This window comes from Amblyomma maculatum, chromosome 1, assembly GCF_055883805.1.
Source record: "Amblyomma maculatum isolate TAMU_Amacu chromosome 1, ASM5588380v1, whole genome shotgun sequence".
NCBI classification, from domain to species: Eukaryota; Metazoa; Arthropoda; class Arachnida; order Ixodida; family Ixodidae; genus Amblyomma; species Amblyomma maculatum.
This window is the reverse complement of record NC_139344.1, coordinates 229,632,755-229,648,481: the sequence shown is the minus strand read 5'-3', so window position 1 is coordinate 229,648,481 and position 15,727 is coordinate 229,632,755. Positions and strand designations below refer to the sequence as shown.

Genomic DNA, 15,727 nt, shown 5'->3' with positions numbered 1-15,727 from the left:
TCTAACTGCAACAGTGCCCGATAACAAATTGGTGTTTGTGTTTGTGACTCTCTCGTATTTAATGTGTTGTAAAGCCTCTGTATTATTGAATACCTCTGTAATTGCATGCTTAGTGTTTGTTATTCTGTGAACCTCTTGTCTGTGCAATTTTAGTGTTTGTGTATTCCTCTGTATCGTCTCTTGCTGTGTATAAAGTTTGTTTTGTTTGTTACTTCTGACTCCAACCCTTACTCTGACTTGAACCGGCGACAGCTGGGCACCAAACGGCCACCCCCTACTGTCACTACAAGGTAGTTGAATTCCGGCTGAACTTGGCACGCAGGTCGAGGGCATCTCCTTTGCGACTGGAACAGCTACCCCCACTCACTCTAAGGGTGTCAGGGAGTGTGCGCACCGTTAAGGCGCATCGTTAATAATCCCCCTAATTATTAACGGGTGACACCATATTAACAAGACAATGATACACGGGCCCCAATGGGCTCTGTGCGTTTCCCTCTTGTCCACTGTCTGGAAAGTGAGTTTCTATATTAACAAGGCATAAATACATTTACAATTTTAGTCCCTAGAAAAACTGTCCACAGTTCTGAGTCACCCACGTCAATGCGGATCATATTAACAAGGCATGACTGTAAACATTAACACCTCACTTTTTTTTCTGCTGCAATTAGTCACAGTGTCTTGTATGTAAAGTTTAATGCTGCTTTTATTTTCAGTTCAGTTCAGTTCAGGCGTTCAGTCGTGTCCGACTCTTCGTGACCCTATGGACCATGTCACGCCACGCTTTCCGGTCTCTCACTATCTTCTTAACATCACATAGCTTCATCTGCAATGCCTCGAGAATGCCATCTAACCATCGCGTTCACTGCCTACCCCTTCTCCGGCGACCCTCAACCTTTCCCAACATCAAATCTTTCTCCAGCGACTCCTCTCTTCTCATCAGATGACCAAAGTAGCTGAGCTTTAACTTTAGAATTTGACCCTCCAATGAGCAGTCAGGGTTTATGGTCGACAATATCGACTGATTTGATCTTCTGGCAGTCCAAGGAACTCTTAAGAGTCTTCGCCAGCACCACAATTCAAACGCGTCAATTCTTCGGCGGTCAGCCTTTTTCACAGTCCAACTCTCGCATCCATACATCACAACTGGAAAGACCATAGCACGGGTTATACGGATCTTGGTTGGCAGACTAATGTCTCTGCTCTTTACTAGGCGGTCAAGGCTAACCATTGCTCTCTTTCCCAGAAGCAGGCGTCTCCTAATTTCATGGCTGCAGTCTCCTTCCGAGGTAATCTTGGCGCCCAAGAACAGAAAATCTGTCACAGCTTCCACTTCTTGTCCATTGATGCTCCAGGACTTGATAGGGCAAGACGCCATGATCTTCGTCTTTTTAATGTTCAGTTTAAGCCCAAACTTCTCACTCTCTTCTTGTACGCGCATCAGAAGTCTCTTGAGTTCCACTTCACTTTCTGCCATTAAAGTGGTATCATCCGCATATCTAAGGTTGTTGATACGTTTTCCAGCAATCTTCACTCCAGCTGAAGACTCGTCCAGACCGGCCTTCCTCATGATGCACTCTGCATATAGGTTAAATAGGCAGGGCGACAGTATGCAGCCTTGCCTCACCCCTTTCTCAATCGGAAACCAATCAGCAAGACCATGCCCAGTTCTGACTGTGGCCTCTTGCCCTTCATAAAGGTTCCTGAGGAGACAGATGAGGTGAATTGGAACTCCCATCTCTCGGAGAGCTTGCCACAATCTGCTGTGATCTACGCAGTCAAACGCTTTCGCATAATCAATAAAGCAGAAGTAAATGGGTTTCTGGAACTCTCTTGCTTTTTCCATGATCCAGCGAAGGTTGGCAATTTGGTCTCTAGTTCCTCTGCCCTTGCGAAACCCAGCTTGCACGTCCGGAAGCTCCCGATCCACATACTGCTGCAGCCTACCTTGGAGGATTTTCAACATCACCTTGCTAGCATGCGAAATAAGCGCGATCGTGCGGTAGTTGGAACAATCTTTGGCACTGCCTTTCTTTGGAATGGGGATGTAAACTGACCTCCTCCAATCCTGTGGCCACTGCAGGGTTGTCCAAATCTTTTGACATAATGTATGCAGTGTGTTAACAGCGTCGTGGTTGAGGTTTTGAAGCAACTCAGCTGGAATACCATCAATTCCGCTTGCTTTGTTCTTAGCAAGGCTGGCTAAGGCCCATTCAACTTCACTCTTCAGGATGCCCGGCTCGAGATCAGTAATCACAACCGTCCTATGTTGGGATTGCACATCCGGGTCCTTCTTGTACAGTTCTTCTGTGTATTCCTGCCACCTCTTCTTTATCTCTGAGGCTTCAGTGAGGTCCTTGCCTCGTTTGTCCTTTATCACACCCAGCTTAGCACAGAAGCTTCCTTTGATATCTTTGATTGTCTTATACAGAGCTCTTGTGTTTCTTAATTGGCTGTTGTCCTCAACTGCTTGACACTGTATGTTCAGGAAGGCATTCTTATCTCTCCTTGCTATTTTCTGAAAATCCGCATTGAGAACCTTGTATCTTTCTCTTTCCCCCATACCTTTTGCCATCCTCCTTTCCTCAGCTATTTGCAAAGCCTCTTCGGATAACCAGTTTGCTTTTTTGCATTTCTTTTGCTTTGGAACTACCTTAGTAGCAACTTCTTGTATTATATCACGAACATCAGTCCACATCTCTTCGGGCTCTTTGTCTTCTAGATCTAATTCTTGAAATCGATTCCTCACTTCCACAGCATATTCTAATGGAATCTGATCCAGATCATACCTGAAAGGCCTTCTAGTTTTCTGCGTTTTCCTCAATCGAAGCTTAATTTTGGCAACAAGAAGCTGATGATCGGTGCCACAATCGGCCCCAGGCCTTGTTTTTACTGCTTGTATAGCGCTTCTTCATCTCTGCCGGCAAATAATATAATCGATCTGATTCCTGTACAGACCGTCCGGTGAAATCCATGTGTACAGGCGCCTCTTGTGCTGTTGAAAATGAGTATTCGCTATGGTCAGGTTGTTTTCTTGACAGAACTCTACTAGCCTCTGCCCAGCTTCATTTGGCTCACCAAGACCGAACTTGCCTGTAATTCCGGATATTTCTTCACTCCCGACCTTAGCATTCCAGTCTCCTATGAGAAAAACGACGTCTGATGATGGGGTGCGGTCTAAAAGGCATTGTAGGTCCGCATAAAATCTCTCAACGTCAGCTTCTTCAGCAGCAGTGGTCGGTGCATAGACTTGGATAACTGTTATGTTGAAAGGGTGACCTTGGATCCGAAGTCAAATCATTCGGTCGTTTTTGGGGTTGTACCCTAGCACTGCTTTGCCCATTCTTCTGTTTACTATGAGAGCGACCCCATTCCTTCTCTTGGATTCGTGCCCACAATAAAAGACATAATGGTCGCCGGAGTTAAATTCTTCCATTCCGGTCCACTTGAGCTCGCTGATACCCAAGATATCAATGTTCAATCTGTCCATTTCTCGCTTGACGATATCCAGTTTACCTTGCGTCATAGATCTTACATTCCATGTTGCTATGTGATATATCTCCTTGCAACATCGGACTTTCCGGTCGCTTCCCGACACATCCACAACTGAGCGTCCTTTTGGCTTTAGCCCAGCCGCTTCATTCGTCCTGGAGTTACTAGGAATCGCCCTTTCTTCATCCCCAGTAACATGTGGGACGCCTTCCAACCTGGGGGGCTCATCTTCCGGCGCCATATCTTTAATGGTATTGTGACTGGCCATAGGGTTTTCTTGGCAGGAAATATTGGAGTGGGTTGCCATTACCTTCTCCAGTGAATCACATTTTGTCAGAACTCTCTGCCGTGACCTGTCTATCTTGGGTGGCCCTACACAGCAGAGCTCACGACTTCATCGAGTTTCGCAAGCCCCTCCGCCACGACAAGGCAGTGATCCATGAAGGGGGCTTTTATTTTGTTCCCCTTTAAAACACCTAGAAAAGGCAGACCACATAGTTAACATCAGTCCTGAAAGCACTTTCACACAAAATACTAACAAAACAGGGTTGTAGATATCCTTGATAAGCATGACTATTTTAGTGGTAGTTTCTTCAGGGTTCTGTTAGTGCTTGACACTATGCATAGCTCAGTAACTACCTACACATCTCATATACTGCTATGCTCCTCACCACCTTGGTAGCATGCAGCCACTGTTGCAAATCGGCACCAAAAAATGGAAAGGAAAGGTGCCAGACCAAAAATGTTTTAAATCGATTTTATATTTCCAGGCACCAGAGGAAGGCACACATTCAATTAGTTCGGCAGCTTCTGACTGCCATAAGTTTTACAAAAGCTCATTAGACCAGCCCTAAAAGCGTCTGACATAGTAACACTAGTGATGATAAGCAAATCATGAACCTACAGCACATTCATGTTACTGTTTAAATAACCATAGTGGAAGGACTAGGCAGGTCGGAGTTATAAGTGCAGAGGACAAACAAATGGTGCCATTACGTTAAAGATGACATACTGCACAAATAATTTTACATTGATTAACATAAAAAAATCCCCTATGTTTTCCTTGGTGTCAGGGGCTCTTTCCTGTATGCATCTAGTATAACCTTAGTTTCTGTTTCCGTATAATTCACTTTTTTTTATTGACGGGCAACAGCATAGAAGGAATAAGTGCACAGAGCGAGGTTGTCTCAAGTGTCAACAAAAATGGCATCAAGTTTGCATCAGTGTCACTATCTCACGTGACCTCGAGCCATCTGATTGGTCGAAATGCCGGAACCGGGTGTTGCCACTACGGAACCGGAAGAGGGGGTAACATCATGTTCCAGCGTTTCCACCAATCAGATGACTCGAGGTCAGGGAGATAGCGGCACTTTCGATAACGACGCAAACTCAGAATACTGACCCAGGACGTGCTAATTTGGCACATACCATATTACTTCCCCAGTAATTGGGCTTCACTGCATTTTTTGTTTTTTTCATACAGTTGGGAAAATGGGTACGTCTGACTCGCAACAACTGCCACAGGAACTGAATGGTGACCACTGAATGGTGATCACTGAATGGTGACCACTGAATGACCACTGAACTGAATAGTACAGACTGATCTAGAATAGGGTTTACAAACAACTTTTACTTTAAAATGTTGCACAGTGGCAAGATTTCCCAAAAGGTAGCTAAACAGTGGCTGTCTATACTATGGAATGCACTGAATTAAATGCACTGAACAGCGGAAGAACCCAAACTTGCAGCCATCGATGTAAATGTCCAGTACCATGCACAAAGGTGCACATTTTTCAAATGTGGATTTTTTTTTGCCGCAAAAATATATTTTCTCACACACTTATCAAAACATTTGTGAAAATTTTTCTCAATAATGCAACTCTAACAAACTGATGGTGTGTAGGATTTCTTGACGTGTCTTACAGCCTTTTATAGTTCGAAAGCTGCAAACTAAAGCAAAGCATGGAAAAGCAATTTAGCGTGTATGTTTCATACTGAAGTCATGCTTGAAAATGTATACCAGGTCAAACAAACACAAACTGAAACACAAACACGCAGACGCTACTTTGCTGCTTTGCAGTGAGATACTACTTTACAATCACTTTATGAATATGTACTTCGATAGACCCTTTACAAAGAAACATGAGTCAGGCTAGTTTTACAGGGCAACTGAAAGTACACAGGTAAAATATTTTATAGAACCTCGCTATGGTAAACTCGAATTTGTCTTCCACAGACTACTGTACATTTTTTCCCTTTCATAGCAAAAACGTTTTTGTTAAAAATCGGTTAAGTGCGTCTGGCCACAGCGACATACTTCACAGAAAACAACATCACTGCATGCGCAGTCGAGAATCGCGAGGCAAATTATCCTTTAAAAAAATAAATAAATAAAACAGCTCTCTCTCTCTTTTTTTTAATGGCTTTACCCACCAGACAACTTTGCAGGGGCCTTGGAGCCATGAGACAAAGCCCACAGTACGTAGGAAAAAAAGGTAAGCTGGCTATGAATGTGGAAAGGAGGTGGTGCGGTCCCTTCAAAATGCAAAAGTGCAGTGAGAAGTAGGGAAGGGAACAAATGGCCGAACATTCAGAGCACTGTGCAGTACGAAGCACTAAGCAGTGGTGGCAAAAATTGGAGGCGCAACATGTGTGGTTTTGTCGCACTTGAAGATATAAACGAAAAATCTTATACCTGAAAGACAATAGCATAGTGACAATAAGAGTAGGATGAAAGGTATTTTGGAGGGTTTTCTTATTGTGAAAGCAATACTATTCCAGGTTTCTAGCCTTAAGCGTGGCGTAGCCGCACCCACGTGACGCTGTGACGTCACACCCCACGTGACACTAGGATTAGAGCCGGGCTACCAACTCAAGAGGTCGGTGTACCATGGACGCAACCACGGCGCAGCACACGATGTCACACCCCACGTGACACAAAAGCGAGAGATGGGCTGGCAGGAGCTGCCAACTTGGGTCTCTCATTTCACATGGGACGGTTATGTCAGAATCAGCCTGCTAGGACCCTGGCATTCACGTTACTCCTATAGGCCACTAAGGCATGTTCATATGGCTTAGTTAAAGCAGGGCTTTATATGTGGGCTGAGGAAGAAGAAAAAGAGAAAAAGAACGCTGGGTCACTCGCAGCTAATGCTTTCGCTCAATATTTGGTCCAACACCATTGAACCCTTGTAATTTTTTTTTCTTTTTTTTCATAAAGCAACAAGATGTGTTTAGTTGGTAGCCATTTAATCGCCAGATAGCATCTTCAGGGCGGAGTCATCAACAACAACTGATATATAGTAAAAATGTTTTGTCCAGTCCGAGTGACTTTACTACAGAGGGATTCAGTTTGTTCAAAGGCATATCTGCCATAGTGTAGTTCTTTCCAAGCCCAGGACCACATTTTTCAATTAATCTCATGCAGCATAACACTTATGCTGTTAGTACTCGTTCTCTTTATTTTTACATCCTGGGTGCAGCGGCCGCTTTTCAACGGATGTGAAAAACAAGGTACCTTTGTGCTGTGCGATGTCAGTGCACTTTAAAGAACCCCAGATGGTCAAAATTTTCTGAGTCCTCCACTACGGCGTGTCTCATAGCTTTGAGTCTCTTTGGGACAGTAAACCCAATAAACCAAACCAAATTATCTTCATTTTACTTTATTCATAGTCACCTAATCTACTGTATATCAGAAAAGGTTTTACTTTCATAAAACACCTACCTTTTATGTCTCCATCCCCCACATAATCAGGCACTTTACTTAATATTCAGGCAATACACATCGCCAACCTCTGGTGTCTTCTATGATCTAGTATATTTCCAGTAGTTAGTGAGACCCGTCAAATTGTGCAGCTTTATTTTTCTTGCTTAGTGTAAAAACATAACAAATAATAGCATTCCTGATCTCAATTTGGTTAATACTAAAACATCAGATTTCTTGAGCAAAATAACATGCTTTTACCAAACTCCCACATTAACTATGGAAAACAAATCGTTATACTCTCAGGAATATCAATCTGGAACTCATTACCTGCTTGCATATCAAGTCATGTCATGTACTACATCATTTCAGAGCACACTTAAGATATACCTTGAATATGTTGGCACATACCTATTTCTCTCCTTAATTTGTGCTTTTCGATGGTATCTGTCAATGCTTTGCATAGGAGCGCAAATGATTTGCAATGCCAGCTGTAATTTCTGCTACATCGATTCCTTCCTTTTTCTTTAGTGTCATCTGTTGATTACCTTACTACCATCGGTCTCATATAATACTTAGCACTTGGGTCCTCTTTTTACAAAACACTGCTGTACTGTGACGTGTCATACAGCTATTTTTTTTTTTTTTACTTATGTTTAAAATATATTCATGTTGCGTACATGCCTCTTTTTTCTAATATTTTTCATTACTGTATTTTCCGATGTATAAGACACGTTTTTTTACAAAGCTTTCGGTAGTGCGTCCTATACAATGGTGCATCTTATGTGTTTTTTTTGTTTTTTGTTTTGTGCAATCTTCATAGGCAAACTTTATTGTGAAATGGTAACAGTAGCAACGCCTGCAATTACAATATTTGCAGTCGTTATAGTGTTCTAGAATTGCCTCATTGGCAGAATGCCAAAAGGTGGCGACGTCCATGCTTCTCGCCCTTTCCACGCTGCCATGACAAGCGAGATCGAGCAGACTTTTTTTTCTAGTTACGATATTCTAGTACACTGTAGTTATGATTTACTGCATTTTTTGGTGGTTACTGCATGTGTGTTACTGCGCGCAGCGATGATCAGAGCAGTAATTGTGAACGCAAAGAGGACACCTGAGCGCTGCCACGAGAAATCGCCGACTGCGTACCAAGATGAAGACTTTGAGTAATAATAAAGTGTTCCTGCTCTCACTAAAAGGGAGTTTTTCCTTGCGTAAGTGTTGTCTCTTTTTTTCTATTATTAACACGCGCATGTAACAAATTTTCTTTCAGGCACAAAGCACGCAATGGTCAAGCAAGCATATATAGTCAAGTCCTATTGCCCTAACCTGAATAAATTGAATTGTGTGTCTTATACTAGGGTGCGTCTTATATAAATGTAGAGGGTGTGTCTTATACAGAAGCGAGTCTTATAAACCAGAAAATATGATACCTCTGCTGCCAAATAACTGTGCAATTTTTTAATGCCTTTGTCAACAGCAGGCCTCCCAATTAGTGTAAACTGTGGGACTTGCGTAGTAATCTCACATGTACCAAGTTTGAATACAATAAAATAAATCGAAACTGAAAAAGCACTAGCGATTTTACCGAATTTGAGTAACCTCCTTGTATAAATACATTGTATGTTGTGGGTGCACCACTGGGAAATGATGGATGGTTATCACAAAAATATAATAAAAGATATGAAGAAACATTGACCTTAAGATCAGTATTAACCTGTGTAGAGGCTTATTTATACACACAATGCATGAAACAATATGTCAGCTAAGGAAGACTAAGCTGGCGGGAATAGAATAAGGGCAACAAAATAGTTACATTATTTGTCCACATTAGCAAGATACACACCATTATGAGCTACCCCACTTTCTTTGCATGAAATCACTGGGCTTGTTGAAAGCAAAAGTTACGACTATCCCAAAGAGTGCAGAGATATGCTAATAGCTGAAACCAAGCAGGAAAGAGCATGCCTTACAAAACATTTTGCTCTTTACTATGTTTCCTTACTGGGGACAGTAAAAATGCAAAGACAATGATATATCTTTGTCAGACAGCGTACACATAATGTACAGTCTTTGTCAAAAGTGTAGAGCCCGGGGGGTCTGCTTCTGAGCCACTTCCTGCGGCTTGTAATGCATTTCCTGCGTTTCCGAATCTCTTGGTGGTAAGAAGGTTTTTATGCCCTACACTCTCCAACAGGAATGACCTCCACTAATGCTAAATTAGTGCCACTACACAGCTCAGAAGCGGACCCCCTGAGCTCTACACTTTTGACAAAGGCTGTACATTCCTATTTTGCTGAATTTTTTAATAATGCATTACTTCTGCAGCCTAAGTGCTACTGGAAGTCAGAAAGTAGCAATATGCTACCATATAGTCAGTTTTTCATGTGCTGTGATAGAAAATGAGTGCTCTTTTGGTAGCCTTGCAAGCTGGTTGCTCTTTCTGAATCGGACTTCTGCTCCCGACAGTTCAGTAGTGCTCAAGTTTCGGATGCTTTACAATGAAATTATTTGTAATTTACATTCATATATGCATTCCAACATGCAAGTATTTAACTAAAAATGTGTCACATGATGATGTGCATGAATCTGAAGACACAAGGACCTGTAGAAGAGAGCAACTCCAACGGGAAAGACTGTTGGACTCACAGCAGCAATTTTTTTTTTTTTGCGTGCATTTGTGGGATCGCCTATGCTGAAGAAATTTATCCCAATTAACTCCAATGATAGAAACTTTCCTTAAGTCTAACGAGGATATACAAATCCTGAGGATCATTTACCAGATTTTCTTTGCCACACATGCCATTTTGCTATTTTGAGTGAACATGTACTAACCCATACACTTAAGAATTATGGCATTCTTCCCCTTACAGTGAAAAATCAAATGTCCTGATACATTTAAATTCCACCTATTATGAAATGACACCATGGTGTGATACTTGCTACCAAGCTGCTTATGAACAATTAAAGACTGCGGCTTACCTGAAACACATCACTAGAAGCACAAAGAATAAGCCGGTGTGCAGCATACTGCTTTCCGCCAACTTCCAAGGTGATGTCGCTGAGCAGACGTTCTGCATATATGCCAGCAATTTTCTCCAAGACAGAGCAAGGGTTGTCGAACTGCTGCTCATGATCGCTGGTGCAATCTTTGCGATGTGCCATTGTCGTCCTGCATGCCAGTCACGCAGCTTCTCCAATCTCCACTGCTTAGAAACTGCAAGAAGAAACATGCACACTAAATGTTCCTATATCTCTCTATCAACCAAATAAAAATTTCAGACAAATCTTTTTTTCCTGTTTTCCTTGCTTCCGAGCAATGTGCTGATGGTGAAATTTCATGTAAATTGTGATAGAACCTGCTACATGATACCTGGGTGAATCATGAAAAGGAAAATACTTCATTCTCATTTTTGCCTGTTTTGTCAGGCACAGTATTGCTATGAGAAAAGTAGTAGGGTGAGTTAAGCAAGTTGATAATGATTCATGGTGAAAAATAGCATGGAAAAGACGAGGATGGGAGACATTGAATGAAAATGCAGACGCCAACTCTCAATTAACTTCAGTCGATATAGAAAACAATTCTTATATGCATGAGCACCTGGAATTGTAGGATAAGAAAGGAAAAATGAAAGCTTCATAGTGCACTTGAAAGACTATGACAAAGAGCAGATTGTTTCTCATGATCTCTCTTCTATGATTGTGATTTGGCTTTTTATAAAATGCAACCTTTCTCAAAAGTCCCACTAGGTGCGTAGGCTTTTCTGCAGAGAAAGAAGCTCACTATTTCAGAATCAAAATCAGACCTTTTCCTCCTCCTCCATTTCATTATAAACGATCAATCACCCTGTACACATATCGGATAATGTAAGACAAGCTACCAAAGCCAATGGCTGTACAGAGGACCTCCTGCCACAAGTGTGCAACAAAAACAACGTACTAATAACAGCAAATAAAACAAACTGTTACATAAAGCAATTTTAAAACATGCAGAAAAACAAAATGGTGCAACTATAAATGAAACATAATTTGGGTAAATGCTATATATGCATAAATAGAAGAAAACAATTTAACTGAGTGTGCTATTATCAATGAAAAAAGAAAAATGTTATTTAGCACGATTGAAGAAAAGTACGAAAACTGAGCTTGAAAACATGTCAGATTATTGTTTTATACTAAATGGTAAGGAATCTCACAAAAATGAGGCAGAGAAATTAACAGTGAATTTACCACAATTAGTTCAAGGCTACAGTAAGAAATTATTTCGGCATCATAAGCAAGTGAAACATCGGCGAAAAAACTATTTTTAATATCAGAATGAGAAATGATCCTTTCGTGAACTAAAAAATAATAAAGCCAAGAGAATAATGAACTATAGATGAGACTCCAGAATGTTATGAGCCTGCAGTAAGAGTGCAGCAGAGCATAAATAGCTATTGAACATGATAACGCTTATGGCTTGATTCTTTATGTGTTGTAGTGGTGATATGTATGTTCCGCAGGTGTACGACAAGAAGAAATACAATAGTTAATATAGCTACGGATGAAAGTGTAGTAGAGTGAAATGAGTGTGTGTACCTTAATGAGTACCCTTATGCCATATGCTGCTTTTGTTTATACATCAGGCAGTTTATACGTCAGTGAAATTTAAGTGGAAATCAAGTTCTGTTCCAAGGAATATCACAAGGGTCGAGGGAAATATGTGGAAATTCAAGAATAGTCTTATGAAGAGATGAGAAGATGGCAAAGCCAGATTTAGAGGCATTAACAGTCAGCACATTGTTTCAACACTAGTTTGCTAAGCTTACAACATTGGCATTCAATTTATGTGTTAAAGAATCTATGCTCTTGTCAGATACTAATATGGTAGTATCATTGACATATAATATACACTCAGAAGAGGTAAGGCAAGATGGCACATGATTAATGCATATTAGGAAAAGAAGTGGTCCAAGGATGGAACCCTGAGGAATGCCAAAGTTAGTTGTCTTTGGTACAGAGTAAGTAACAGAAATGGAAACTGCTTGAATCCATTTAAATAAGTAGCTGCAAATAAATTTTAGTGCAGGACCAAACACACAAAGGGTGTTTAATTTTGCCAAAAAAGCATGTTGTGATAAATTGAGTCAAATGCCTTTGTGAGATAAATGAACAATGTGCCAGTAAAATTACAGCAATCAATAGCTTCTTTAATTTTACCTGTTATAAAATTAAGGCCCATTCAGTAGAAAAACCAGGCCGGAAGCTAAACCGATAAGTTTTTTAAGATAATTCGTCAGACGGACAAACAATTTTTCATTCTGTGACTTTGCTAAAGAAGGAAGAAATAGCAATGGGATGATAATTAGTTGTTACACATTTGTTCTTTTTTTTTGAAGAAAACTATTAGTGTAGCTTATTTTTGCTTTGTGCGCAAGGGAAGATACCGTCTTGAAGATTAGGTCAATGGTGAGAGAGAGATCCACGCGCAATGAAAAATATCTAACCCGGACAAGACAGAGTTGTTGATGCGCAAGCTCAAAATGCTAGAGGTGATGATAAATGAGTTTTTTTTTTTTTTTTTTGTTACAACTACATGGCTTGCACCAATGTAGAAAGCATACTTTTAATGGGAAGACTGTTAGCATACTGCTTGCCGCATGCACAGACAACTTGACAAAAATATCGAGGAACTGCAATTAGCCATAACTCAAAAAAGAGAACTGCAAATTTGACAATTCTTCACAAGCAAAAACAACACCAGCAAGCCTTTACCTGGCCACTCATTGGTCCAGAGTTGCTAGCCTACTTCTAAGCTTATTTAAGTACTGACCCCCGCAATCTCACCCTGATTTAGTTTGTGAACAACGGTTCAGTTTGCCGGCAATATTGATTGCATCGCCAATTTCAACTCTTGATTACTTCAAATGGCTTTTGGGGCATAAATAGGTAAAAAATAAACAGAAGTCAAATGCCCCATAAGGGCATCTTTCCTTTCGGAAAAAAAAGTAGTGCAAAGGGCCGCATTCTTCCAAAGTCTGAGTTGAGCTCAATTAACTCAGATGTTGGCAACTGGTACGGTTAGCTTTGCATTTATAGCATGCCACAAGATCAGTTGTGACCACACAACCTTTCGCTCTACTAGTTTTGGGAGCAAGATAAGGCATGAAATTGCTAGTTTTCTTCAATAAGCTGTGCAGCTTGATGAATGCTTACTCACAACAGGAAGTGCATAAAAACTACTTTATGTAAGTTCACACAACACCAACTGCAATTAAGTGTTGCAACCCTTTGGCTTCCTTGTGCTTGGTGGCTTTCTCTGACCATTTTTGCCCCTTACTCTCAATGAAGTCTAGTATTCCCAACAAAATAATTTTGTTTGGATTCATTTGGTGCTAGAATTTCCACAAGAGTGCTGCAAAGTCAATACTGTGGATATCATGCCCTTTTTGTCTCTCACGTCAAGGAAGGTTCAAATGAGACAAACTGACACGAAAAAGAATTCTGTATGTTTTCACAGTTTCTGCACACCACTGAACAGAATTAGAATGCATCCAAAGAGCACATGTCATCACAAAATTATGCTCCTTTAGCTGGAATAGCCACCAAACTTAGTGAATAATTTTGTGTGAAGTGCAAGGAAAGATGAAATATATATACTGTTCTCGTGCAGTCCCACACAAAATTGATTTCTACCAACTAGCTCAATTGGCCATTCTTCTACAGCCTCAGTGAACATTCAACTTCACTTCTTGTATGCAAAACAAGCTATTGTATAAATAGTGCAGAATCCCCTGTTCTATCTGAGAAGCCAGTTACAGTAAAGCCTTCTGAAAAGTCATGTCACAGAAAACAAATTCCGCTTGTTTTTTTTGTTTTGTTTTTTAAACCTAGCTTCTTACAATCCGCATTATGGACTTCGCTCCCACAGAGACACTATGAGCATTACTAGCACAAAAAGCTAAAGTTGCTATCCATGAAAGCTCAGTTTGACAATTGAATAACTGCAAGCGTGGCGTGACATGGTCCATAGGCTCACGAAGAGTCGAACACGACTGAACGACTCAACTGAACTGACATGGCTTACAAGATGTGGTGTATTGTAGCAGCTTGTTGCTGCTTGTAAAATTCAGAATACCGTCAAAAACCAACATACAGCAATTAGTTACAAATGTAAGTAGTAGTCTACAAAATTTCCCTGCATAGAGTTTCAACCACACTCATCACTTTATACTGCTAACAAAATTATCGCACCTGGTCAGACGCCAAAGTATGCCTCTGGTGCCATCATATCCTACAGTGCATGCCAATGACTTTCAAACTCGGTCAGTTTAACGAAGCAACTTAGGTGCAGGCATGAAGTCCTCTTTGTAGATAAAAGCCAGTGTAACTCACTGAAAAGCAAACGAAAATATCAGTTGCGCAGAAAGTGGCACACAGTTCAAAATGTATGATTGGACGATTTTCGTCCTGTACAGCCACTCCTATCATCCTGATAACCAGAGCGAAACTAGAGCACCATGTATGTGGAAAGTATATCGCGGCATTGAGTATGTTCCGGCACTCCTAGGCTGCTGCTGTTAGCGAGTCATTTGTCAGTTAAAAGAACACAATAGTACAGTGGGCTGAATGCCTGTCAAAAACAGACGAAAATGCTCGAGCGTGATCATGCGATAAATGCACAAGTACACACGACGAGAGCTAATGCACGTCGTGAGTTACTCGTCGCAACCTCTCAGCACTAGTAAAAAGAAGAAAAAAATGCTAAGATAATGCGCTCATACCGAGTGGCACGAAACAGCGCTGCACAAACAAATGCAAAGCCACAGGTCTATACAGGGCCACTGTAAAGTCCATTTAAACCAACTAGAAGGTGCTTGGGCCACGAAAGAAGGAAGCAAAACGGCCGCGTTGTATCGGCTGCAAATAATATAAAACAAATTGGCAAAGTGAAATCAGAGCATGAAAAGCTGCTGCCGATAAAAAAAAAAAAATGTGGAAGTGCAAAAATAATTCTCGGCTGAGAAAAAGAACACAGCCGATTTCGTTCAGTTTCATTGAGCGCGCGGAAGGAAACGAACACAGGTTAATCCGCAATCGAAAAAAAACCGACATCGTCATTTTGACATGCCTGCGAAAATCCCGTTCAAGAGATACGCCTCACAGCAGGAATGGGTAACCACTGGCTGTTTTCTTTCCACGACACATCACAGAGTAAACGAAACGAAATACGTTATGCTCATGCGCTGGCTCACCTGACGAACAGCCGAAACAGGACGGTCACAGAGTTGCCAGGCCTCAGATTCAAAAAGTGGACAGCAAACTTAACAAGACACAAACATTAGCGCATGCTTTTGAAAAAATACAAAACAACAGCAAACAATGTTAGCTAAAGGCTTAAAAGAGATTGTAAAAAGTAAGTTATTATTGCTTAGAAAAACAAAAAAACTACTACCATCACTACCGTACTTTGCTAGCAGACGACGTTCATGAATGGCGGTACGGGCAGTACGGGCAGTACGGGCACGCCAGGGGATAAATACGAGATTAGATATT

The 15,727-nt window shown here is 41.1% G+C and overlaps 1 protein-coding gene across 3 annotated transcripts in view; it reads right to left on the bottom strand.

Annotated features, from left to right (window-relative positions):
• Tango10 (transport and golgi organization 10) overlaps positions 1 to 15,434 on the bottom strand; it is a 38,542-nt gene extending 23,108 nt beyond the window's left edge. Inside the window, exons 1-3 of one of the 3 annotated variants that reach the window (XM_084590512.1) lie at positions 15,299 to 15,434; positions 14,426 to 14,561; positions 10,175 to 10,409 (exon numbers count right to left, since the gene is read on the bottom strand). In XM_084590512.1, coding sequence (XP_084446638.1) covers positions 10,175 to 10,357 — 183 coding nt within the window. In that variant the 5' untranslated portion in view covers positions 10,358 to 10,409; positions 14,426 to 14,561; positions 15,299 to 15,434. Of the gene's footprint in view, positions 1 to 10,174; positions 10,410 to 14,425; positions 14,562 to 14,955; positions 15,131 to 15,298 lie in introns of those variants that run through there. The other 2 variants (XM_084590513.1, XM_084590514.1) reach the window with 2 other exon arrangements.
• Between the last annotated feature and the right edge of the window lie 293 nt (positions 15,435 to 15,727).